Genomic DNA, 20,399 nt, shown 5'->3' with positions numbered 1-20,399 from the left:
TTTGTCCCAAGAGTAGGATTTTCTCCCAGTAGAGTGCAGTAGTCCAAGAATGGGCCACTGGATGATACTGCTTTCCCAACGAGTGACAGGACCATGAACCTCACAGCTGTGAGGCTCAGTGAGGGCTGAACCTGCCACATAAACCCTCTGAGGGAAATGATGACAGTACCCTGTTGATTAATGCCATTCTGCCTTTACTGTAATTAGAAGGAAATAACCCCACAATACAAGGAATTTAGCAAGATAAGGAACCCCTGCTGCTACCTAAACATCCATCTAAACAAAGGTGTTTGGCTTTCGAAGCAAAGAGTTTGGTTCTTAAGACTGTGTTCTTTGACAGTTATTTTTCAAGAAGACTGAAGGCTGAATTATCATTATTGGGAATTCTCTAGCTCTCAGTAACCTTTGAACCTCCCAGTTTGGGTGGTCGATGCCCAGCAAATAGGTATAGGTGGCCTTTTCTCTGGTGTATAAGATTCATCTAATTTTTAGGAATTTTTGTACCATTTTCCCCCTCTAGAAAAACATTTACTCCTCAATAATTATACGGGAGGTGATCGAGGAAGAAGAACCAAGTGAAAAATCAGAGGCCACCTACATGACCATGGTGAGAATGATTCTGGCCCCAGCTGAGCCAGGTGTCAGAGGCTCAGGTGGTGGTGGTGGTGGGTGTGGCTGGGTTGCCCAGGGAGGCTGCTGAGGGCAGTGATTTTTCTAAGTAGCAGGAAAGTCTGAGAAACTGAAGTTCTGCTGGAGAGAAGAGTGATATCAAACTTTCCTACCCAAGCTCAAGGATTAAAGGTTATCACCAGAGATTATTTATATTAGTGGTGAAAAGAAGTGAAGAGTGGCCTTTACTGGGGGCAGGGAGAATGTCTTTTGCCTCATCAGTTCAATCTAATAAAGAAAACACGGTCGGGTGTGGTGGTTTATGCCTGAAATCCCAGCACTTTGGGAGGCCGAGGTGGGTGGATTGCTTGAGGCCAGGAGTTCAAGACCAGCCTGGCCAATGTGGCAAAACCCCCTCTCTACTAAAAATGCAAAAATTAGCCAGGTGTGGAGATGCATGCCTGTAATTCCAGCTACTTGGGAGGCTGAGGCACGAGAATTGCTTGAACATAGGAGGTGGTGGTTATGTGAGCCGAGATCCACCACTACAGTACAGCCTTGGCAACAGAGTGAGATTCTGTCTCAAAAAAAAAAAAAGAAAAGAAAAGAAAAGAAAGGCCGAGTGCGGTGGCTCACACCTGTCATCCTAGCACTTTGGGAGGCTGAGGCAGGTGGATTACTTGAGGTCAGGAGTTCGAGACCAGCCTGGCCAATATGGTGTGAAACCCTGTCTTATTAAAAATACATTGGGAGGCCGAGACAGACGGATCACGAGGTCAGGAGATCAAGACCATCCTGGCTAACACGGTGAAACCCCGTCTCTACTAAAAAATACAAAAAACTAGCCGCGCGAGGTGGCGGGCGCCTGTAGTCCCAGCTACTCGGGAGGCTGAGGCAGGAGAATGGCGTAAACCTGGGAGGCGGAGCTTGCAGTGAGCTGAGATCCGGCCACTGCACTCCGGCCTGGGCGACAGAGCGACACTCCGTCTCAAAAAAAAAAAAAAAAAAAAAAAAATTAGCCAAGCATGGTGGCGGGCTCCCAGCTACTTGGGAGGCTGAGGCAGGAGAATTGCTTGAACTTGGGAGGTGGAGGTTGCAGTGAGCTAAGATCCCGCCACTGTACTCCAGCCTGGGAGATGGAGCGAGACCAAAGAGAGAGACAGAGAGAGAGAGAGAGAGAGAGAGAGAGAGAAAGAAAATACGATAAATAGGATAACATCCTTGGGCAAGTATTGTGTTGCAGTGAGTTGTTTTCCTTGCTATCAAAAGCTCAAAGTAGGGTTCCTTCCACTGCTTAGATTTTGTTTCTTAATTTTGTGACTTATTGTACCTTCTCATAATCTAACTGCCAGGCAGGCTACATGCTGGATCTCATACAATATTTCGGAGTCTGATTCCTACTTTCCCATTGCTTAGACTTTAGGCCCTTAGAGAACTACAGCACCTGGAAAAGGCACTGCAGGGCGTGCAGTGAGTAGGGGTAGGAACAAAAGGAGTGAGCTGGTGATGAGCATGGTGCTATTTGTAGACTAATTATAGGCACCCAGCCCATTAAGGAGCAGTGTTCTGCTGGATTTGGGAAGGCTGGCCTCCTCTGTTTGTGGAATGATGGGCTTTGTTTGTTCCTGTCGCACCAGCCCTGAGGACACATGACTCCCAGCTGATTGCAGCAGAGAGAGGTCTGCCAGGGAAGTGTGAGATCAGAGGCCTGGCCTGGATCCACCGAGTGAAACATTAACTCCACTGAAGTTGCAGCTGAATGGAATCATTTTCCCCCTGTATTTTTCTCCCATTTTGTTATGTGATACTGCAGTAACTTGCGAGGCCTCATCCTGGCTCCTGGAGACCTGCCGATATAGCTGCCTTGTGGCTACTGCTGAGTGCGTCACCAGCCAGGGTGGCACTGTTTGCAGAAAGTCTCCGAGGTGGGGAGGAACAATTGTCTTCACAGCTACCTTCCCCAGGTTTAATGCTAGGCGATTATGGTTTTGATTTTGTGGAAAACACCATTCCTCTCCTCTTGATCCAGGTCCAATAGAGTAAGAGGAGAGGCCTGGGCTGCAAACTCAAAGGCCGGCTGGGGCCGGTCAAGTTATTGTAAAATATGATGTGCCAAGTTAAATAAGCCTGTTGGTGAATTTGGGACTGCAGGCCACTTGTTTGAGACTTCATCTATAAAGGTGTTCTCTGATAGGGAGCAGAGGTAACAAAGAGCCTTTGTATTTTGTTGTTGAATTGATGAAATTCATGTAAATGTAGTGGCACCTTGCTGTTTTCCCTTTCTGAGGCTGTACACACAGTGGTTAAGGTTGCAAGCTGTGGAGTTGGACAGACCTGGGTCCAAATTCTAACTCTGTGTTGCAGCCAGATGGTCTTGGGCAGGTAACTTGGCCTGTCTGAGCCTCAGTTTCCTTATCCTTAGAATGGGAATCATAATACCTACCTCCTGGTGGTAAGGATCACATGAGATGATGCATATGAAATTCAGTATTGGGCTGGGGTCATGAGAATAGCTCAATGAATGGCAGCTGCTATGATTACGAACTACTTCTTACAAGCATGTTTTGTTTCTTTCTGCCCTTCCCCAACAGCACCCAGTTTGGCCTTCTCTGAGGTCAGATCGGAAAAACTCACTTGAAAAAAAGTCAGGTGGGGGAATGCCAAAAACACAACAAGCCTTTTGAGAAGAATGGAGAGTCCCTTCATCTCAGCAGCAGTGGAGACTCCCCTGTGTGTCCTGGGCCACTCTACCAGTGATTTCGGACTCCCGCCCTCCCAGCTGTCCTCCTGTCTCGTCGTTTGGTCAATGCATGAAGGTGGAGAGTTTGGAGCCTGGCAGAGAGACTAGACAGCTCTGGAGGAACAGGCTCTGGTGAGGGGAGGGGAGCATGGACTTGGCCTCCAGAGTGGGACACTGGCCCTAGGAACCAGGCTGAGCTGAGTGGCCTCAAGGCCCCCACTGGATCAGACCCTCCTGTTGGCAGTGTTCTTAGGGTATGAGTTACTGGGAAGAATCAGAGATAAAAACCAACCTAAATCATTCCTCTGGCACATTATTTCTAAATAAGGGTAGTTTGTGGAAATCGTCCTTTTTTTATGCCTTGGTTGATGGGGGAAGTAAAGTCCTGGTGAGGAATTTACAGTTAGAAACTTCTGGAAAAACTGAAGTTCCTGGAGGAAAGCCAAACCGTGCCAACACACTAGAGGCTGGTTTGGGTCCTGGGAAAGGTTTGGGGTGAATGGGTTGGAAGTGGGGTATGAATACAGCTTTGGGATTTAACTCAGTGGTTCTTCATTCCTGCTGGGCATTGCTGGTGGCTCCTTGTGGGGCCTCACCACAGGCCTCCTAATTTGAAATTTCTCAGTGAAACTTAGGCATTTGTCTCTCTTGATACTCATGGGTTGCCATGGTGGACAGCCACTGATTTAATTCTTGGTCTGAAATGTGCGGTTCCTATACTTGTGGTTGCTATTGTAAGATTCGATAAGGTTAGTCTTAAAAATCCTTTGAGGGAGGCATCCAAGTTGGTAATTAGGAAGTCAAACTGTCTGTTTGCTGATGACATAATCATAAACCTTGAAAACCCTAAACACTCATCCAAAAAGCTCCTAGAACTGGTAAATGAATTCAGCAAAGTTTCAGGATACAAAATTAATGTATACAAATCAGTAGCTTTGCTATATACCAATAGCAACCAAGCTGAGAATCAAATCAAGAACTCAATCTCTTTTATAATAGTTGCAAAAAAATTAAAATACTTAGGAATATACTTAACCAAGGAGGTGAAATACCTCTACAATGAAAACTACAAAACACTGCTGAAAGAAATCATAGACAGCACAAATGGAAACACATCCCATGCTCATGCACAGGTAGAATCAACATTGTGAAAATGGCCATACTGCCTGTATTTAGTTTGTTTTCCTGTTCCTGATAAAGACATATCTGAGACTGGGAAGAAAAAGAGGTTTAATTGGACTTACAGTTCCACATGGCTGGGGAGGTCTCAGAATCATGGCAGGAGGTGAAAGGCACTTCTTCCATGGTGGTGGCAAGAGAAAATGAGGAAGATGCAAAAGTAGAAACCCCTGATAAAACCATCAAATCTCATGAGACTTATTCACTACCATGAGAACAGTATGGGGGAAACCACCTCAATGATTCAAATTATCTTCCACTGGGTCCCTCCCACAATATGTGGGGACTTTGGGAGTACAATTTAAGATGACATTTGGGTGGCGACACAGAACCAAACCATATAATTCCACCTCTGGCCCCTCGAAATCTCATATCCTTACATTTCAAAACAAATCATGCCTTCCCAATAGTCCCCCAAAGTCTTAACTCATTTCAGCATTAACCCAAAAGTCCACAGTCCAAAGTCTCATCTGAGACAAGGCAAGTCCCTTCCACTTACGAGCCTATAAAATCAAAAGCAAGCTGGTTACTTCCTACATGCAATGGGGGTACAGGTATTGGGTAAATACAGCCATTCCAAATGGGAGAAATTGGCCAAAGCCAAAACAAAGTGGTTACAGGGCCCATGCAAATCTGAATTCCAGTGAGGCAGTCAAAATTTAGAGCTCCAAAAATGATGTCTTTTGACTCCAGGTCTCACATCCAGGTCACACTGATGCAAGAAGTGGGTTCCCATGGTCTTGGGCAGCTCTGCCCCGTGGCTTTGCAGGGTACAGTCTCCTTCCTGGCTGTTTTCATGGGCTGGCATTGAGTGTCTGCAGCTTTTCTAGGCGAACGGTGCAAGCTGTTGGTGGATCTACCATTCTGGGGTCTGGAGGACGGTAGCCCTCTTCTCACAGCTCCACTAGGCAGTGCCCCAGTAGGGACTGTGTGGGGGTTCTGACCCCACGTTTCCCTTCTGCACTGCCCTAGCAAAGGTTCTCCATGAAGGCCCCGCCCCTGTAGCACACTTTTGCCTGGGCATCCAGGCATTTCCACACATCTTCTAAAATCTAGGCAGAGGTTTCCAAACCCCAGTTCTTGACTTCTGTGCACTTGCAGGCTCAACACCACGTGGAAGTTGTCAAAGCTTGGGGCTTGCAACCTCTGAAGTCATGGCCTGAGCTCTATGTTGGCCCCTTTCTGCCATGGCTGGAGTGGCTGGAATGCAGGGCTTCAAGTCCCTAGGCTGCACACAGCATGGGGACACTGGCCCTGGCCCACGAAACCATTTTCTCCTAGGTCTCCTGGCCTGTGATGGGAGGGGCTGCCATGAAGACCTCTGACATGCCCTGGAGACATTTTCCCCATTGTCTTAGGGATTAACATTCAGCTCCTTGTGACTTATGCAAATTTCTGCAGCCAGCTTGAATTTCTTCTCAGAAAATGGGTTTTTCTTTTCTATCACATTATCAGGCTGCAAATTTTCTGAACTTTTATGCTCTGCCTCCCCTGTAAAACCAATGCCTTTAGCAGCACCCAAGTCACGTCTTGAATGCTTTGCTGCTTAGAAATTTCTTCTGCCAGATGCCCTAAATCACCTCTCTTAAGCTCAAAGTTCTACAGATCTCTAGGGCAGGGGCAAAATGCCACCAGTCTGTTTGCTAAAACATAACAAGAGTCACCTTTGCCCCGGTTCCCAACAAGTTCCTCATCTCCATCTGAGACGACCTCAGCCTGGACCTTACTGTCTATATTGTTATCAGGTTTTTGGTCAAAGCCATTCAACAAGTCTCTAGGAAGTTCTAAACTTTCCCACATTTTCCTGTCTTCTTCTGAGCCCTCCAAAGTGTTCCCACCTCTGCCTGTTACCAAGTTCCAAAGTCGCTTTTTGGGTATCTTTTCAGCAATGCCCCACTCTACTGGTACCAGTTTACTGTATTAGTTTGTTTTCACACTGCTGATAAAAGCATACCTGAGACTGGGAAGAAAAATCGAAGCTACAGTTCCGCATGGCTGGGGAGGCCTCAGAATCATGATGGGAGGCAAAAGGCACTTCTTACATGGGGACAGCAAGAGGAAATGAGGAAGATGCAAGAGCAGAAACCCCTGATAAAACCGTCAGATCTCATGAGATTTATTCACTACCATGAGAACAGTATGGGGGAAACTGCCCCCACAATTCAAATTATCTTTCACTGGGTCCCTCACGCAACATGTGGGAATTATGGGAGTACAATTCAAGATGAGATTTGGGTGGGGACACAGAGTCAAACAATACCACTGCCAAAAGCAATCTACAAATTCAATGCAACTCCCATCAAGATACCACCACCGTTCTTCACAGAAATAGAAAAAACAATCCCAAAATTCATATGAAATCAAAAAAGAGCTTGTATAGCCAAACCAAGAGTAAGCAAAAAGAGCAAATCTGGAGGCATTACATTCCTCGACTTCAAACTATACTATAAAGTCAGCCACCAAAACAGCATGGTACTAGTATACAAATAGGCATGTAGACCAATGGAACAGAATAGCAACCCAGAAATAAAGCCAAATACTTACAAGTCAACTGATGTTTGATAAAGCAAACAAAAATATAAAGTGGGGAAAGGACACCCTATTCAACAAATGGTGCTGGGATAAATGGCAAGCCACATGTAGAAGAATGAAGCTGTATCCTCATCTCTCCTCTATACAAAAATCAACTTTGGATAGATCAAAGACTTAAATCTAAGACCTGACACCATAAAAATTCTAGAAGATAATATTGGAAAAACCCTTCTAGGCATTGGGTTAGGCAAAGACTTCATGATCAAGAACCCAAAAGCAAATGCAACAAAAACAAAGATAAATAGATGAGATTTAATTAAACTAAAAAGCTTTTGCACAGCAAAAGATATAATCAGCAGAGTAAACAGACAACCCACAGAGTGGGAGAAAATCTCTGCAATCTATATATCCGACAAAGGACTATTATAATGTCCAGAATCTACAAGGAACTCAAATAAATCAGCAAGAATAAAACAATCCCATAAGTAGGTGGGCTAAGGACATGAATAGACAATTCTCAAAAGAAGATATACAAATGGCCAAGAAACATATGAAAAAATGCTCGGCATCACTAATTATCAGGAAATGCAAATCAAAACCACAATGCAATACCACCTCACTCCTGCAAGAACAGCCATAATAAAAAAAAAATTAAAAAAAATAGTTGTTGGCATGATGTGGTGAAAAGGGAACATTTTTACACAGTTGGTGGGAATGCAAACTAGTACAATCACGATGGAAAACAGTGTGGAGATTCCTTAAAGAACTAAAAATAGATTTACCATTTGATCAAGCAATCCTACTACTGGGTATTTACCCAGAGGAAAAGAAGTCATTATACGAAAAAGATAGGCTGGGCATGGTGGCTCATGCCTGTAATCTCAGCATTTTGGGAGGCCGAGGCAGGTGGATCACGAGGTCAGGAGTTCAAGACCAGCCTGGCCAACATGGTGAAACCCTGTCTCTACTAAAAATACAAAAATTAGCTGGTGGCCCATGCCTGTAATCCTAGCTACTCGAGAGGCTGAGGCAGGAGAATTGCTTGAACCTGGCAGATGGAGGCTGTGATCTGAGATCGCACCACTGCACTCCAGCCTGGGTACCAGATCAAGACTCTGTCTTGAAAAAAGAAAAAGAAAAAAAAGATACCTGCACATGCATGTTTATAGCAGCACAATTTGCAATTGCAAAGACATGGAATCAGCCCAGTTGGCCATCAATCAATGAGCGGATAAAGTAAATAAATATAGTATATATGTGTATATATATATATATGTACGCCATGGAATACTACTCAGCTATGAAAAGGAATGAAATAATGCCATTTGCAGCAACCTGGATGGAACTGGAGAACATTATTCTAAGTCAAGTAACTCAGGAATGGAAAACCAAACATCGTGTGTTCTCACTTATAAGTGGGAGCTAAGCTATGAGGATGCAAAGGCATAAGAATGATACAATAAACTCTGGGGACTCAGAAAGGGTGGGGAGGTGAGGGATAAAAGACCACACATTGGGTACAGTGTACACTGCTCAGGTGATGGGTGCATTAATATCTCAGAAATCACCACTGAAGAACTTACTCACGTAACCAAACACCACCTGTTCCCCAAAAACCTACTGAAAAAAAAATCCTTTGGGGTTGGGTGCAGTGTCTCATGCTTGTAATCCCAGCACTTTGGGAGGCTGAGGGGGAGGATCACTTAAGGCCAGGAGTTCAAGACCAGTCTGGGCAACATAGTGAGACCCCATCTGAATAAAATAAATAAAATCGATTAGCTAGGTGTGGAGGTGCGTTCCTTTGGTCCCAGCTACTCAGAAGGCTGAGGTAGGAAGATTGCTCGAGTCCAGGAGTTAGAAGCTACACTGAGATATGATTGCACCACTGCACTCCACTCTGGCCTGGGCAACAGGCTGAGATCCTGTCTCAAAGTAAGAAAGAGGAAAGGAAGGGAAAGGGAAGAGGAAGGAAAAGAAGAAACAAAAGAAAAATCCTTTGGTTCTGAACAACTTCCAGCCTCTGGGGATCAGCCTGGGTTCAGCTCCGGTCTCCTTTCCTTGACTGCCACAGACCCTTTCTCATTCTCTGCAACCCTTTCTTCCCATTTAGCCATGCAGGGCCAGATAAAGAGGAGGTCTTTTCTGTTTGTCTGATTTCTGATCCACTCTTAAATGGGGTTACATTTTTTTTTCTTTTTTTGAGATGGAGTCTCGCTCTGTTGCACAGGCTGGAATGCAATGGCACTATTACGGCTCACTGCAACCTCCGCCTCCTGGGTTCAGGCGATTCTCTTGTCTCAGCCTCCCAAGTATTACAGGTGATTACAGGGATTACAGGTGCACGCTGCCATGCCTGGCTAATTTTTTTTTGTATTTTTAGTAGAGATGGGGTTTCACCATGCTCCCCAGGCTGGTCTTGAACTCCCGAGCTCAGGGAATCCACCCGCCTCGGCCTCCCAAAGTGCTAGGATTACAAGTGTGAGCCACTGCACCTGGTGAGGCTACATTTTTGAATGATTTCCCCAACTATCCAAACATTAGGATCCTCTCATAACACACCCATTATGTTCTAGTTTAGACATGGATAAGCATCATTAAATGCTTCCTTCCTATCTGCCAGCTCTCAATGAGGGGTATGTCAGGGTTTTCCATATGGGTATTGAAGGCAGTATCCTGTCCCAGACATACCAGGGACGCAGATTGGTGAGACGAGTAGAGGGGGAAGAGGGCTCTCTTATATCCGGAGTGTTCATGGAGAGGAAGTGGTTTCATTTCTGAGCTATTAAGTAACATTCTCTCCTGGAATAAGGGACCCTTTTCCACTTCCTCAAATATTGTGTGCATTGGAAGACGGCCTTCAGGATATAGAGTTAGGTGGGTGGATGGTGATTTTACATCTGTTGATGAGGGTCTAAGAAAATAATTCGGCAGGGCGTGGTGGCTCAAGCCTGTAATCCCAGCACTTTGGGAGGCCGAGACGGGCGGATCACGAGGTCAGGAGATCGAGACCATCCTGGCTAACACAGTGAAACCCCGTCTCACTCTGAATGTGATTCATTCAGAGTTTGGCTTTCATTCTGGGTTCGGCAGTTGTGGCTGAGGGGGAGGAAGAGGAAGCCCACATCTCTGCTCCAAGGCTTCTTCCCCACAAACCTTCTTATCCACAGGCATGGAGCCAAGGTCGAGGGTGGAAGTCCACAGCTGTCAAACACTAATTTCACCTAAAGCCAAAGCAGCCCTACAGGGGACTGGGAAAGAGACCCGCTTCTCTCCCAGCCCTTCTGCTAGAGGTGGTTTGTCCATTACTCCCAGGAACATGAAGGGAAATTGTGTAGGGAATGGGCTTCAATATCAAATGGTTCTGGTTCAAATCCTGGCTGCCTGTTACCCTTCAGTATTGCAAAGTGTATTTAAATCCTTTGAGGCTGTTTTCCCTGTATGTAAAATGGAGACTCACCGAGGTTTGTTTGTTTTTGCAAGGACTGCATGAGGTAGTATAGGGGATAGTGCCTGGCCTGAGCCCTCCATCTCCTTCAAATGTGTTTTTCCAGGTAGACGTATCTTCTTAACGTTACTCAGAAAGGAAGAACCCACTCAGAGCTGGGTTCTTTTATCTTCTGTTTAATGCTAGTCAGTCTTTGCTATTCAATCTTAATAACACAATTAACAGTACGGATGACAATATCTTCTGGTGATTCAGTCCCCATCTCTTAATTTTGATTTCTTTTTTTTTTTTTTTTTGAGACAGAGTCTCGCTCTGTCGCCCAGGCTGGAGTGCAGTGGCCGCATCTCAGCTCACTGCAAGCTCCGCCTCCCGGGTCTACGCCATTCTCCTGCCTCAGCCTCCCGAGTAGCTGGGACTACAGGCGCCCGCCACCTCACCCGGCTAGTTTTTTGTATTTTTTTAGTAGAGACGGGGTTTCACCGTATTAGCCAGGCTGGTCTCGATCTCCTGACCTTGTGATCCGCCCGTCTCGGCCTCCCAAAGTGCTGGGATTACAGGCTTGAGCCACCGCGCCCGGCCTTAATTTTGATTTCTATGGGCAAAAGACCCTTTACCAAAATCCCTAAATCCCTCTTCCTATTCAAAGAAAGACTGAGTTAGGAAGCTGAGCTTAGGCCAAGGCTTTGTATAGCTCTGAGGAGACAGATTTTGAAGGACCGTAAAGCTACTGAAGATCCTTGTAGTAGAGCCTTTGGAAAGCAGTTTTGTTACCTGACTTTGCAGTATTTTAGATCCCTGGAACACCAGATGCTCTCATATTTGAAGGTTTGAGAAGTACACAGGCCTTTGCCAACAGAAAGCAGCCCCAAGGGTGGAGGGAGTGGAGCTACTCATGAATAATGGAGAACTTAGCAACTTCAGAATTTGGCTATTGCAACTGAAAACAGTTCTGCCTGTCCACTGGGGATTGGTAGAAGATGAGCTAAGTCTCCTTTAAAAGGCTGCAGCCTTTTGTTGGCCAGGCGTGGTGGCTCACGCCTGTAATTCCAGCACTTTGGGAGGCCGAGGTGGGTGGATCACCTGAGGTTGGGAGTTCGAGACCAGCCTGACCAACATGGAGAAACCCCATCTCTACTAAAAATACAAAGTTAGCTGGGCGTGGTGGCGCGCGCCTGTAATCCCAGCCACCTGGGAGACTGAGGCAGAAGAATTGCTTTAACTCGGGAGGCAGAGGTTGCAGTGAGCTGAGATTGCGCAATTGTACTTCAGCCTGAGCAACAATAGCGAAACTCAGTCTCAAAAAAAAAAAAAAAAAAAAAAAAAAAAGGGCTGCAGCCTTCTGCCAGACCTTTAGTTATCTGTTCCTGGTTTGTCCTCCACCAGTGTCCTTTTCTCCCTTTTGACTAGTCGGTATTCTCACCTGTCTGTTGGTAATTGGCCATTTTCCTTCATAAAACACTAGCTCTGTGTGTGTTTGGAGGCAGCCACTGAATTAGCTCAGTTATTTAGAGCTGCAGAACCTTAGGTTGCAGTTATCCTCTTAATTCAGCATAAACAAAGTTCCCAGGACCACTGACCTTCTGTTCTGGCCAGCTGGTTCGCAGATGTGGTCCAGGGAGGTCAGGCAATCCATGACCACTTCTGTAAAACCCAACTAGCAAAACATCTCTTCTTCAAAAAATAAGGGAACTTAAAGTTTTCTCAGAAAGCTGAGACCTTTCTTATTTCATAGATGGTGCGAGCCATAGTGATTTACCCGTCCAAGAACTTTCAAAGCTGGATGAACTCTGCCTTGTATGTTCATGACATTCTGTGTGTTGGTGCCATCTTGTCTGCCCATCTATACTTCATTAAAAAAAAAGTTTTAGGCCAGGCGCAGTGGCTCATGCCTGTAATCCCAGCAATTTGGGAAGCCCAGGCTGGTGGATCACCTGAGGTCAGGAGCTCGAGACCAGTCTGGCCAACATGGTGAAACTCCCCGTCTCTACTAAAAATACAAAAAATTAGTTGGGCATGATGGTGAGCGACTGTAATCCCAGCTACTCTGGAGGCCGAGGCAGGAGAGTTGCTTGAACCTGGGAGGCAGAGGTTGCAGAAAGCCGAGGTCATGCCACTGCACTCCAGCCTGGGCAACAAGAGTGAAACTCCATCTCAAAAAAAAAAAAAAAAAAAAAAAAAAGTTTTAATGATATATGTATTTTTTATTTCAATAGATTTTGTGGAAGAAGTGGTTTTCGGTTACATGGATAAGTTCTTTAGTGGTGATTTCTGAGATTTTAGTGCACCCATCACCTGAGCAGTGTACACTGTATCCAGTATGTAGTCTTTTATCCTCCACCTCCTCACAGCCTCCCTCCGGAGTGCCCAAAGTCCATTACATCACTCCTACACCTTTGAGTCCTCATAGATTAGCTCCCACTTATAAGTGAGAGCATACCATATTTGGTTTTCCATTCCTGAGTTACTTCCCTTAGAATAACGGCCTCCAGCTCCATTCAAGTTGCTGCAAAAGACATTATTTCATCCCTTTCTATGGCTGAGTAGTATTCCATGGTGTATATACACACCACATTTTCTTTATCCACTCATTGGTGGATGGGCACTTCTGTTGGTTCCATATCTTTGCAGTTGTGAATTGTGCTGCTATAAACATACATGTGCATGTGTCTTTTCTATATAATGATTTCCTTTCCTTTGGGTAGATACCCAGCAGTGGGACTGCTGGATTGAATGGTAGTTCTACTTTCAGTTCTTGTGTTTTTTTTTTTTTTTTTTTTTTTTTCGGATGGAGTTCCACTCTTGTCACCCAGACTGAAGTGCAGTGGCATGATCTTGACTCACTGCAACCTCTGCCTCCCGGGTTCAAGCGATTCTACTGCGTCAGACTCTCGAGTAGCTGGGATTACAGGTGCCTGTCACCACGCTCGGCTAATTTTTTGTATTTTTAGTAGAAATGGGGTTTTGCCATGTTCTGCAGGCTGGACTTAAACTCCTGACCCCCGGTGATCTGCATGGCTCGGCCTCCCAAAGTGCTGGGAGTGAGCCACCGCACCCGGCCTACTTTTAGTTCTTTAAGGAATATCCACACTGTTTTCTATAGTGGTTGTACTAATTTATATTCCCACCAGCAGTGTAAAAGTATTCCCTTTTCACTGCATTCACGCCAATATCTACTGTTTTTTAAGTTTTTAATTATGGCCATTCTTGCAAGAGTAAGGTGATATCTCATTGTGGTTTTAATTTGCATTTCCCTGATGATTAGTGAGGTTGCAGGCCTCATTTTTTTCCATAACAGGAACTCTGTGCTTCATGCATTGTTGTCTTTCCTGCTGTTGGTGTACTCTCGCCTGGGATGCCCCTTTCCTTTCCTTCTTGCCTCCCTACATCAACATTCCTTCAAGGCCCTGCTTTAGATCATCCACCTGGGTGATCTCCTACTTCTCACCTCTTCCTAGATGTCTCTGCACTTGATCTGCTTTTGTCTTTCCTTGTCTTCTAATTGTTTCATGGGTGTGATACTTCATTTTCTCTTAGAGATCTCAAACTCTTAGAAATTCTGCTTTAGGCCAGGCACAGTGGCTCATGCCTATAATCCCAACACTGTGGGAGGCTGATGCAGGGGGATCACTTGAGGCCAGGAGATTGAGAACAGCCTGGCCAACATGGTGAAATCCTGTCTCCACTAAAAATACAAAAATTAGCCAGGCGTGGTGGCACAGACCTGTAGCCTCAGCTACCCTGGAGGCTGAGGCATAAGAATCACTTGAGCCTGGGAGGTGAAGGTTGCAGTAAACCGTGATCTCGCCACTGCACTCCAGCCTGCGTGACAGAGTGAGACCCTGTTTGAGGGGGGAAAAAAAAATTCTGCTTTAGGTCTTTTCTGTGATCCTTGTAGCATTTGACCCCAAGGGGGACAAACCCTTATCGAATGAAATTCCTAGGGAGTGGAGGGGAACAGTGTGCGCAGGGAGCAGCTGGATCTGGCTCCCATTCCCAGTTCTACCATACTTGACTGGGGAGGTCAGGCTGATGGAATTTCTGCCCCTTCCCCAGATGTGAAGTAGATATTCACTCATTTTCATCTGCTCAAGGACCAGTAGAGAGGCCCAGTGCATGCTCAGAAGAATAAGACGCAATCTCAGTACTTAAAGAACTACAGTCTAGTTGGGGAGGTCAGATGGGTAAGTAACTAATAAAAGTACTCTTTGACTCCCGTTAGTTCAATATAAGGTGTCCCTGGGTCCCCATGTCTCCGGTAGATGGGACTACACTCACCATGCTGTATTGCGAGTGTATGCATTTATCTCCCTATCTAGAATGTGAGCTCTCTAAGGGCGAGCTGTATCTCATTCATGTCTTGGTCTCTAGTTCCTAGCTGAGTGTCTAGCATATAGGGGCTGTTCCATAGATATTTGAGTTTGTTCATGGAGAGATCTGATTGACAAATGAGTGAATGTACCCAGGGTCACAGGAGCAGAGAGAAGAGGTATTTAGAAGAGCAGGAGTAGGTGACTTTGGAGCACATTTTTGAAGACAGACCATGAGCTTGATGAGCAGGCAGGAGACAAAGGGCATTCCTACAAGAGAAAACGGTGAAGGCAAATACAGAGATGTGAGGCTGCATGCGGGGTTAGAGAAACCTTGCCTGGTAAGGAAGGGCTTCAGAGGCATGTGGGGCAGAGAAGAGAGGTGAGTGAAATGGATCCCTACCTCGTAGCTCATGAACAGACTGCGGAGTGCTCTGCAGATCACCGAGGCCAGCATTTCATCCGAGGCTTGTTCCTGCTTCCTACTCCCCTCTCCCTGAACCCCCAAACCTGGCTTCTCATGGCATGCAAACCTTCTGATATTGGCTGAAGGCAGTGCTTCTCAAGCTTTAATATGCTCAAGAATCACCTGGAGATCTTGTTAAAAGTGCAGATTCAGGGCAGTCGTAGTGGCTCACACCTGTAATCCTAGCACTTTGGGAGGCCGAGGCAGGCAGATCACGCGGTCAGGAGATGGAGACCATCCTGGCTAACACGGTGAAACCCCGTCTCTACTAAAAATGCAAAAAAGTTAGCCCGGCATGGTGGCGGGCACCTGTAGTTGAGATTGCGCCACTACACTCCAGCCTGGGCGACAGACGCAGACTCCGTCTCAAAAAAAAAAAAAAAAATGCAGATTTGGATTTCTTGGGAGTAGGGTAGGGCCTGTAGTGCTGCCTTTCTCACAAACTCCCAGGTGACACCCATGATGCTGGCCTGGGGACCACACTTTGAAAAGTAAGGCTCTACAGTAAATAACTAAGGAGGCTCTCCATAGTCTCAACGAGGCATTCCAAAGGTAAAAGGAAACTATCTTCCTTTGAATTATTTGTAACACTGCTTCTGCCAGCAGGGTAGGTAATTGAGTGCTGTCTAATAAAACCTTCACTGATAAATAACCCTGGGCACAAGTGCCAAAACCACAGGGCTTCACTCCTTAAAAAGTGCATCTTTGACACTGGTGTCTTCATTCGGCACAACGCTGCTTAGAGCTGCTGCTTCCCAGACTTTCACTGGCTCCTCGGACAGGCTTACTCTTTCGGAGCAAATGGGCGTCTGGAGGCCCAAGTGGGTTGTGGGGAAGTCCCGGGGTAGCTCTCCTCCTCTCTCCCCTTGGCTCTGCCTGCTACTGCCCCTTGCCCTTGATCTGGCTCCTCCTGACCCTTGGTCCTGGGGAGCTGAGTTGGATGAAGACTGTTCTAAGTCTGGACATCTAGTTTCTCTTTGCTGAATTCTGGATAGAAACAGATCTTCTGGATCCACTTCTTGCCTCAGATGCCTCCAAAATAGAAGCTTCTGGACCTAATGTGAGACCAAGTGAGACAGGCAAGCAGCTTCCTTCAGTTTCTGGGCCTCACGGGCACCCTCTGCTGCATTAAGGAAAAAAGAGGAGGCCGGCTACGTCAAACCAAAAATTTCTGGCAACGGGGCAGGGCTGACATGTGTCTGCGGCAGCATGGATGGCTGTGCTGCAGAGTAGGACTTGGCAGTGCACGCCTAAGCGGGAGCTGAGGCCCAGCTTGTGCCAGTCCACCCCTCGGGGCACAGCTGTGAGCTGCTGACAGTGGGGTGGACCTCAAGGCCGGAGGGCACTGGGGATGGGGCCAGGTGTGGCCACTGAAGGACACTTTTCTTCCCATGCTGCCCCACCTCTCCTTCCCTGCAATTCTGCCCTGTGGGCCCTGTGTTCTGTGAATGGGCCAGCCAGAGCCAGACCCTAGGGATGGGACAGAGGCACTTGGGGACAAAGTCTGTGTGTGATCTTGGCAGGGACAACCATGAAGGGCTTTTAGACTACCCACCCTTCTGCCTTCTGGCAACTCTGCCCCAAAACCCTGGCCCCCTTGCTCCTCCCCAGCCCAGAACAGCTTGAGAGGCCGTGGCAGGATTTCATTTCCTCCACAATGTCGACTTTCCCCCTTTCCCTCTCCAGATTCATTAATTCATTCAGGTGTGCCCCTGTGCAGTCACTCACCGCCTGCTGATGGAGTTTCTGCCCTGAGCCAGGCACTGTGCCGGATCCTCACTGTTCCTCCATAGCCTGCCTCTTAGCCCTTGCTTTTATGTCACCTGCAGAGGCTAACTGCTTCATATGTCTTGCTGGTCTTCTCTTCCCGGTGCCTTTCTAGACAACCTGGGGGTAGCTCCATGTCTCCTTCCCTTGGTGCCTTATAAGCAATATGGAATGCTGGAGACACCCAGGGTTTCATGAAGACCTCGGTTTGAATCCTGACTCTGACCTTAAACTCTCATATGTAAACTTGAGTGGGTTGAGCCCCATGAACCTCTGTTTCCTCATTTGCCATTAAAAAAAGAATAGGCTGGCACGGTGGCTCATGCCTGTAATCCTAGCACTTTGGGAGGCTGAGGCGGGTGGATCACCTGAGGTCAGGAGTTCGAGACCAGCCTGGCCAATGTGGTGAAACCCCGTCTCTACTAAAAATACAAAAATTAGCCAGGCATGATGATGGGTGCCTGTAATCCCAGCTACTTAGGAGGCTGAGAAGGGAAAATCGCTTGAACCTGGGAGACGCTGGTTGTAGTGAGCCGAGATCACACCACTGCACTCCAGCCTAAGCAGCTGAGTGAGACTCAGTCTCAAAATAAATAAATAAATAAATAAAATAAAGGCCAGGTGCAGCGGCTCACACCTGTAATCTCAGCACTTTGGGAGGCCGAGGCGGGAAGATCACTTGAAGCCAGGAGTTCGAGACCAGCTTGGCCAACGTGGCGAAACTCTGTCTGGACTAAAAATACAAAAATTAGCTGGGTGTGGTGGCAGGAGCCTGTAATCCCAGCTACTTAGGAGGCTGAGGCAGGAGAATCACTTGAACCTGGGAAGCGGAGGTTGCAGTGAGCCAAGATCATGCCACTGCATGTGGGCCATAGAGTGAGACTCCATCTCAAAATAATAATAATAATAATGATAATAATAATAAATAAATTTTAAAAAAAGAAAAAGAAAAAAGAAATCACCTATCCCAGGGTTAAGGTTAAACTGACAGGGCCGGGCATGGTGGCTCACACCTGTAATCCCAGCACTTTGGGAGGCCAAGGTGAGTGGATCACGAGGTCAGGAGTTCAAGACTAGCCTGGCCAAGATGATGAAACTCCGTCTCTACTAAAAATACAAAAATTAGCCAGGCATGGTGGCAGGCACCTGTAATTCCAGCTACTCAGGAGGCTGAGGCAGGAGAATCGCTTGAACCCAGGAGGCAGAAGTTGCAGTGAGCCAAGATCGCACCACTGCACCGCAGCCTGGGTGACAGAGTGGGACTCCATCTCAAAAAAAAAAGAAAAGAAAAGAAAAGAAAAGATTAAACTGATACAGGCTGGGCATGGTGGCTCACACCTGTACTCCCAGCACTTTGGTAGGCTGATGCAGGTGGAACACTTGAGGTCAGGAGTTCGAGACCAGCCTGGCCAACATGGTGAAACCCTGTCTCTACTAAAAATACAAAAAAATTAGCCAGGGGTGGTGGCACATACATGTAGTCCCAGCTACTCTGGAGGCTGAGACACAGGAATTGCTTGAACCCAGAAGGCAGAGGTTGCAGTGAACTGAGATTACACCACTGCACTCCAGCCCGTGTGACAGAGCGAGACCCTGTCTAAAAAAAAAATAATAATAAAATAAAAAAATAAAAAATTGAGATATCACGTGTAAAGTGCTTGGCACAGAGTTTATGCTCAAAAATATTAGTTGTTCCCTGTTTGGTACACAAAGGGCCCATCACAAATGCAGGTGACTGCTGCATGCAAATCTCTGCCCTACTTAACCATCTCCCCAGGAGTATGGGGGTCACCTCTGCTTAGGGTCACCTTGGACTCCACCCCCAAGTTCTCCTGCTTATGACATTAGCTTATTTTTTCTTCCTTCTTCAAAAGAAAAGTTTTAAACATACACAAAAGAAGAGAGAACTATATTTACACCCATCACCAGCTAGTTTCAACTATCAAGCAAAACATCTAGTCTCGTGTCACCTATTCTCCCATCTCTTTTTTACTTTGAATTTTATCTTTATTTTTTAGATGGAGTCTCCCTCTGTGGCCCAGGCTGGGGTGCAGTGGAGTGATCTCCATTCACTGCAACCTCTGCCTCCCAGGTTCAAGCAGTTCTCCTGCCTCAGTCCCCCCGAGTAGCTGGGATTACAGGCACCTGCCACCACACCTGGCTAATTTTTGTATTTTTAGTAGAGACAGGGTTTCACCATGTTGGCCAGGCTGGTCTCGAACTCCGAACCTCAAGTGATCCGCCTGCCTCTGTCTCCCAAAGTGCTGGGATTACAGGCATGAGCCACCGCACCCGGCTTCTTCGAATATCTTAAAGCAAATCCAGTCATCATATTATTTTACCCATAAACACACCAATGTGTGTGTTATTTTGGTTTTTTGTTTTATTGTTGTTGTTGTTTTTGAAGCAGAGCGTCGCTCTGTCGCCCAGGTTGAAGTGCAGTGGCATGATCTTGGCTCACTGCAACCTCTTCCCCCCTCGGGTCAAGCAATTCTCCTAACTCAGCCTCCCATGTAGCTGAGATTACAGGCACACACCACCATGCCCGGCTACTTTTTGTATTTTTAATAGAGACGGGGGTTTCATCATGCTGGCCAGGCTGGTCTCGAACTCCTGACTTCGTGATCTGCCCGCCTCGGCCTCCCAAAGTTCTGGGATTACAGGTGTGAGCCACCCTGCCCGGCCATCCATGTGTGTCTTTAACAGATAGAGATGCTAAAGGACAAAACCACATTTATCACACCCAACAAAACTAGAAATGATTCATTAATACAATCTAATATGTAGTCCAGATTTAACTTTTCCCAATTGTCTCAAAAACTTTTCTTTCCTGTTGATTTGTTTGGATCAGATTTCTCCAAAGGCCTGTGTTACATTCGATTATAAGATCTCTTGGGTATTTTTCTATCAGCCTGCTTCAACATGTTCTGTTTTCAGTGGAAATGCTAGAATGAGGAAATCATTACCACTTGAAAGTCTCTCCAATCACTTTCCTGAACCCTTTTCAATAACACAAGAACAAGTATCTCCTTTTTTTAAGTTTTTTTTTTTTTTTTTTCCTTTGGAGGCTGGGCCCAGGCTGGAGTGTGGTGCAGTAGCTGGGACTACAGGTGTGAGATTTACTTCTGGCTAAATTTTGTATTTTTAGTAGAGATGGGTTTTGCCATGTTGCCCAGGCTGGTCTTGAACTCCTGGACTCAAGTGATCCATCTGGCCTCCCAAAGTACTGGGATTACAGGTGTGAGCCACTGGGCCAGCCTGTATGGAGTTTCCTTTAAATGGGACCATTCCCTGTTTTTAAATGACAATAAGTGTTTCCCCTTTCCAGAATCTTTAAAATAAATGGATTCCTCT

At 46.3% G+C, this 20,399-nt stretch overlaps 2 protein-coding genes across 6 annotated transcripts in view; one reads left to right on the top strand and one right to left on the bottom strand.

Moving 5' to 3' along the window:
• JAML (junction adhesion molecule like) overlaps nt 1–3,649 on the top strand; it is a 35,512-nt gene extending 31,863 nt beyond the window's left edge. For 4 of the 5 annotated variants that reach the window (XM_050758430.1, XM_050758429.1, XM_050758428.1 and 1 more), the window contains exons 9-10: nt 521–607; nt 3,201–3,649. In XM_050758430.1, coding sequence (XP_050614387.1) covers nt 521–607; nt 3,201–3,293 — 180 coding nt within the window. In that variant the 3' untranslated portion in view covers nt 3,294–3,649. Of the gene's footprint in view, nt 1–520; nt 608–2,422; nt 2,535–3,200 lie in introns of all 5 variants that reach the window. The other variant, XR_007719376.1, reaches the window with a different exon arrangement.
• ATP5MG (ATP synthase membrane subunit g) overlaps nt 1–20,399 on the bottom strand; it is a 249,536-nt gene that overhangs the window by 214,175 nt on the left and 14,962 nt on the right. The gene's annotated exons all lie outside the window — the stretch shown is intronic.

This window comes from Macaca thibetana, chromosome 14 (assembly GCF_024542745.1).
Source record: "Macaca thibetana thibetana isolate TM-01 chromosome 14, ASM2454274v1, whole genome shotgun sequence".
NCBI lineage: Eukaryota > Metazoa > Chordata > Mammalia > Primates > Cercopithecidae > Macaca > Macaca thibetana.
This window is presented reverse-complemented; position numbering and strand designations above follow the sequence as displayed.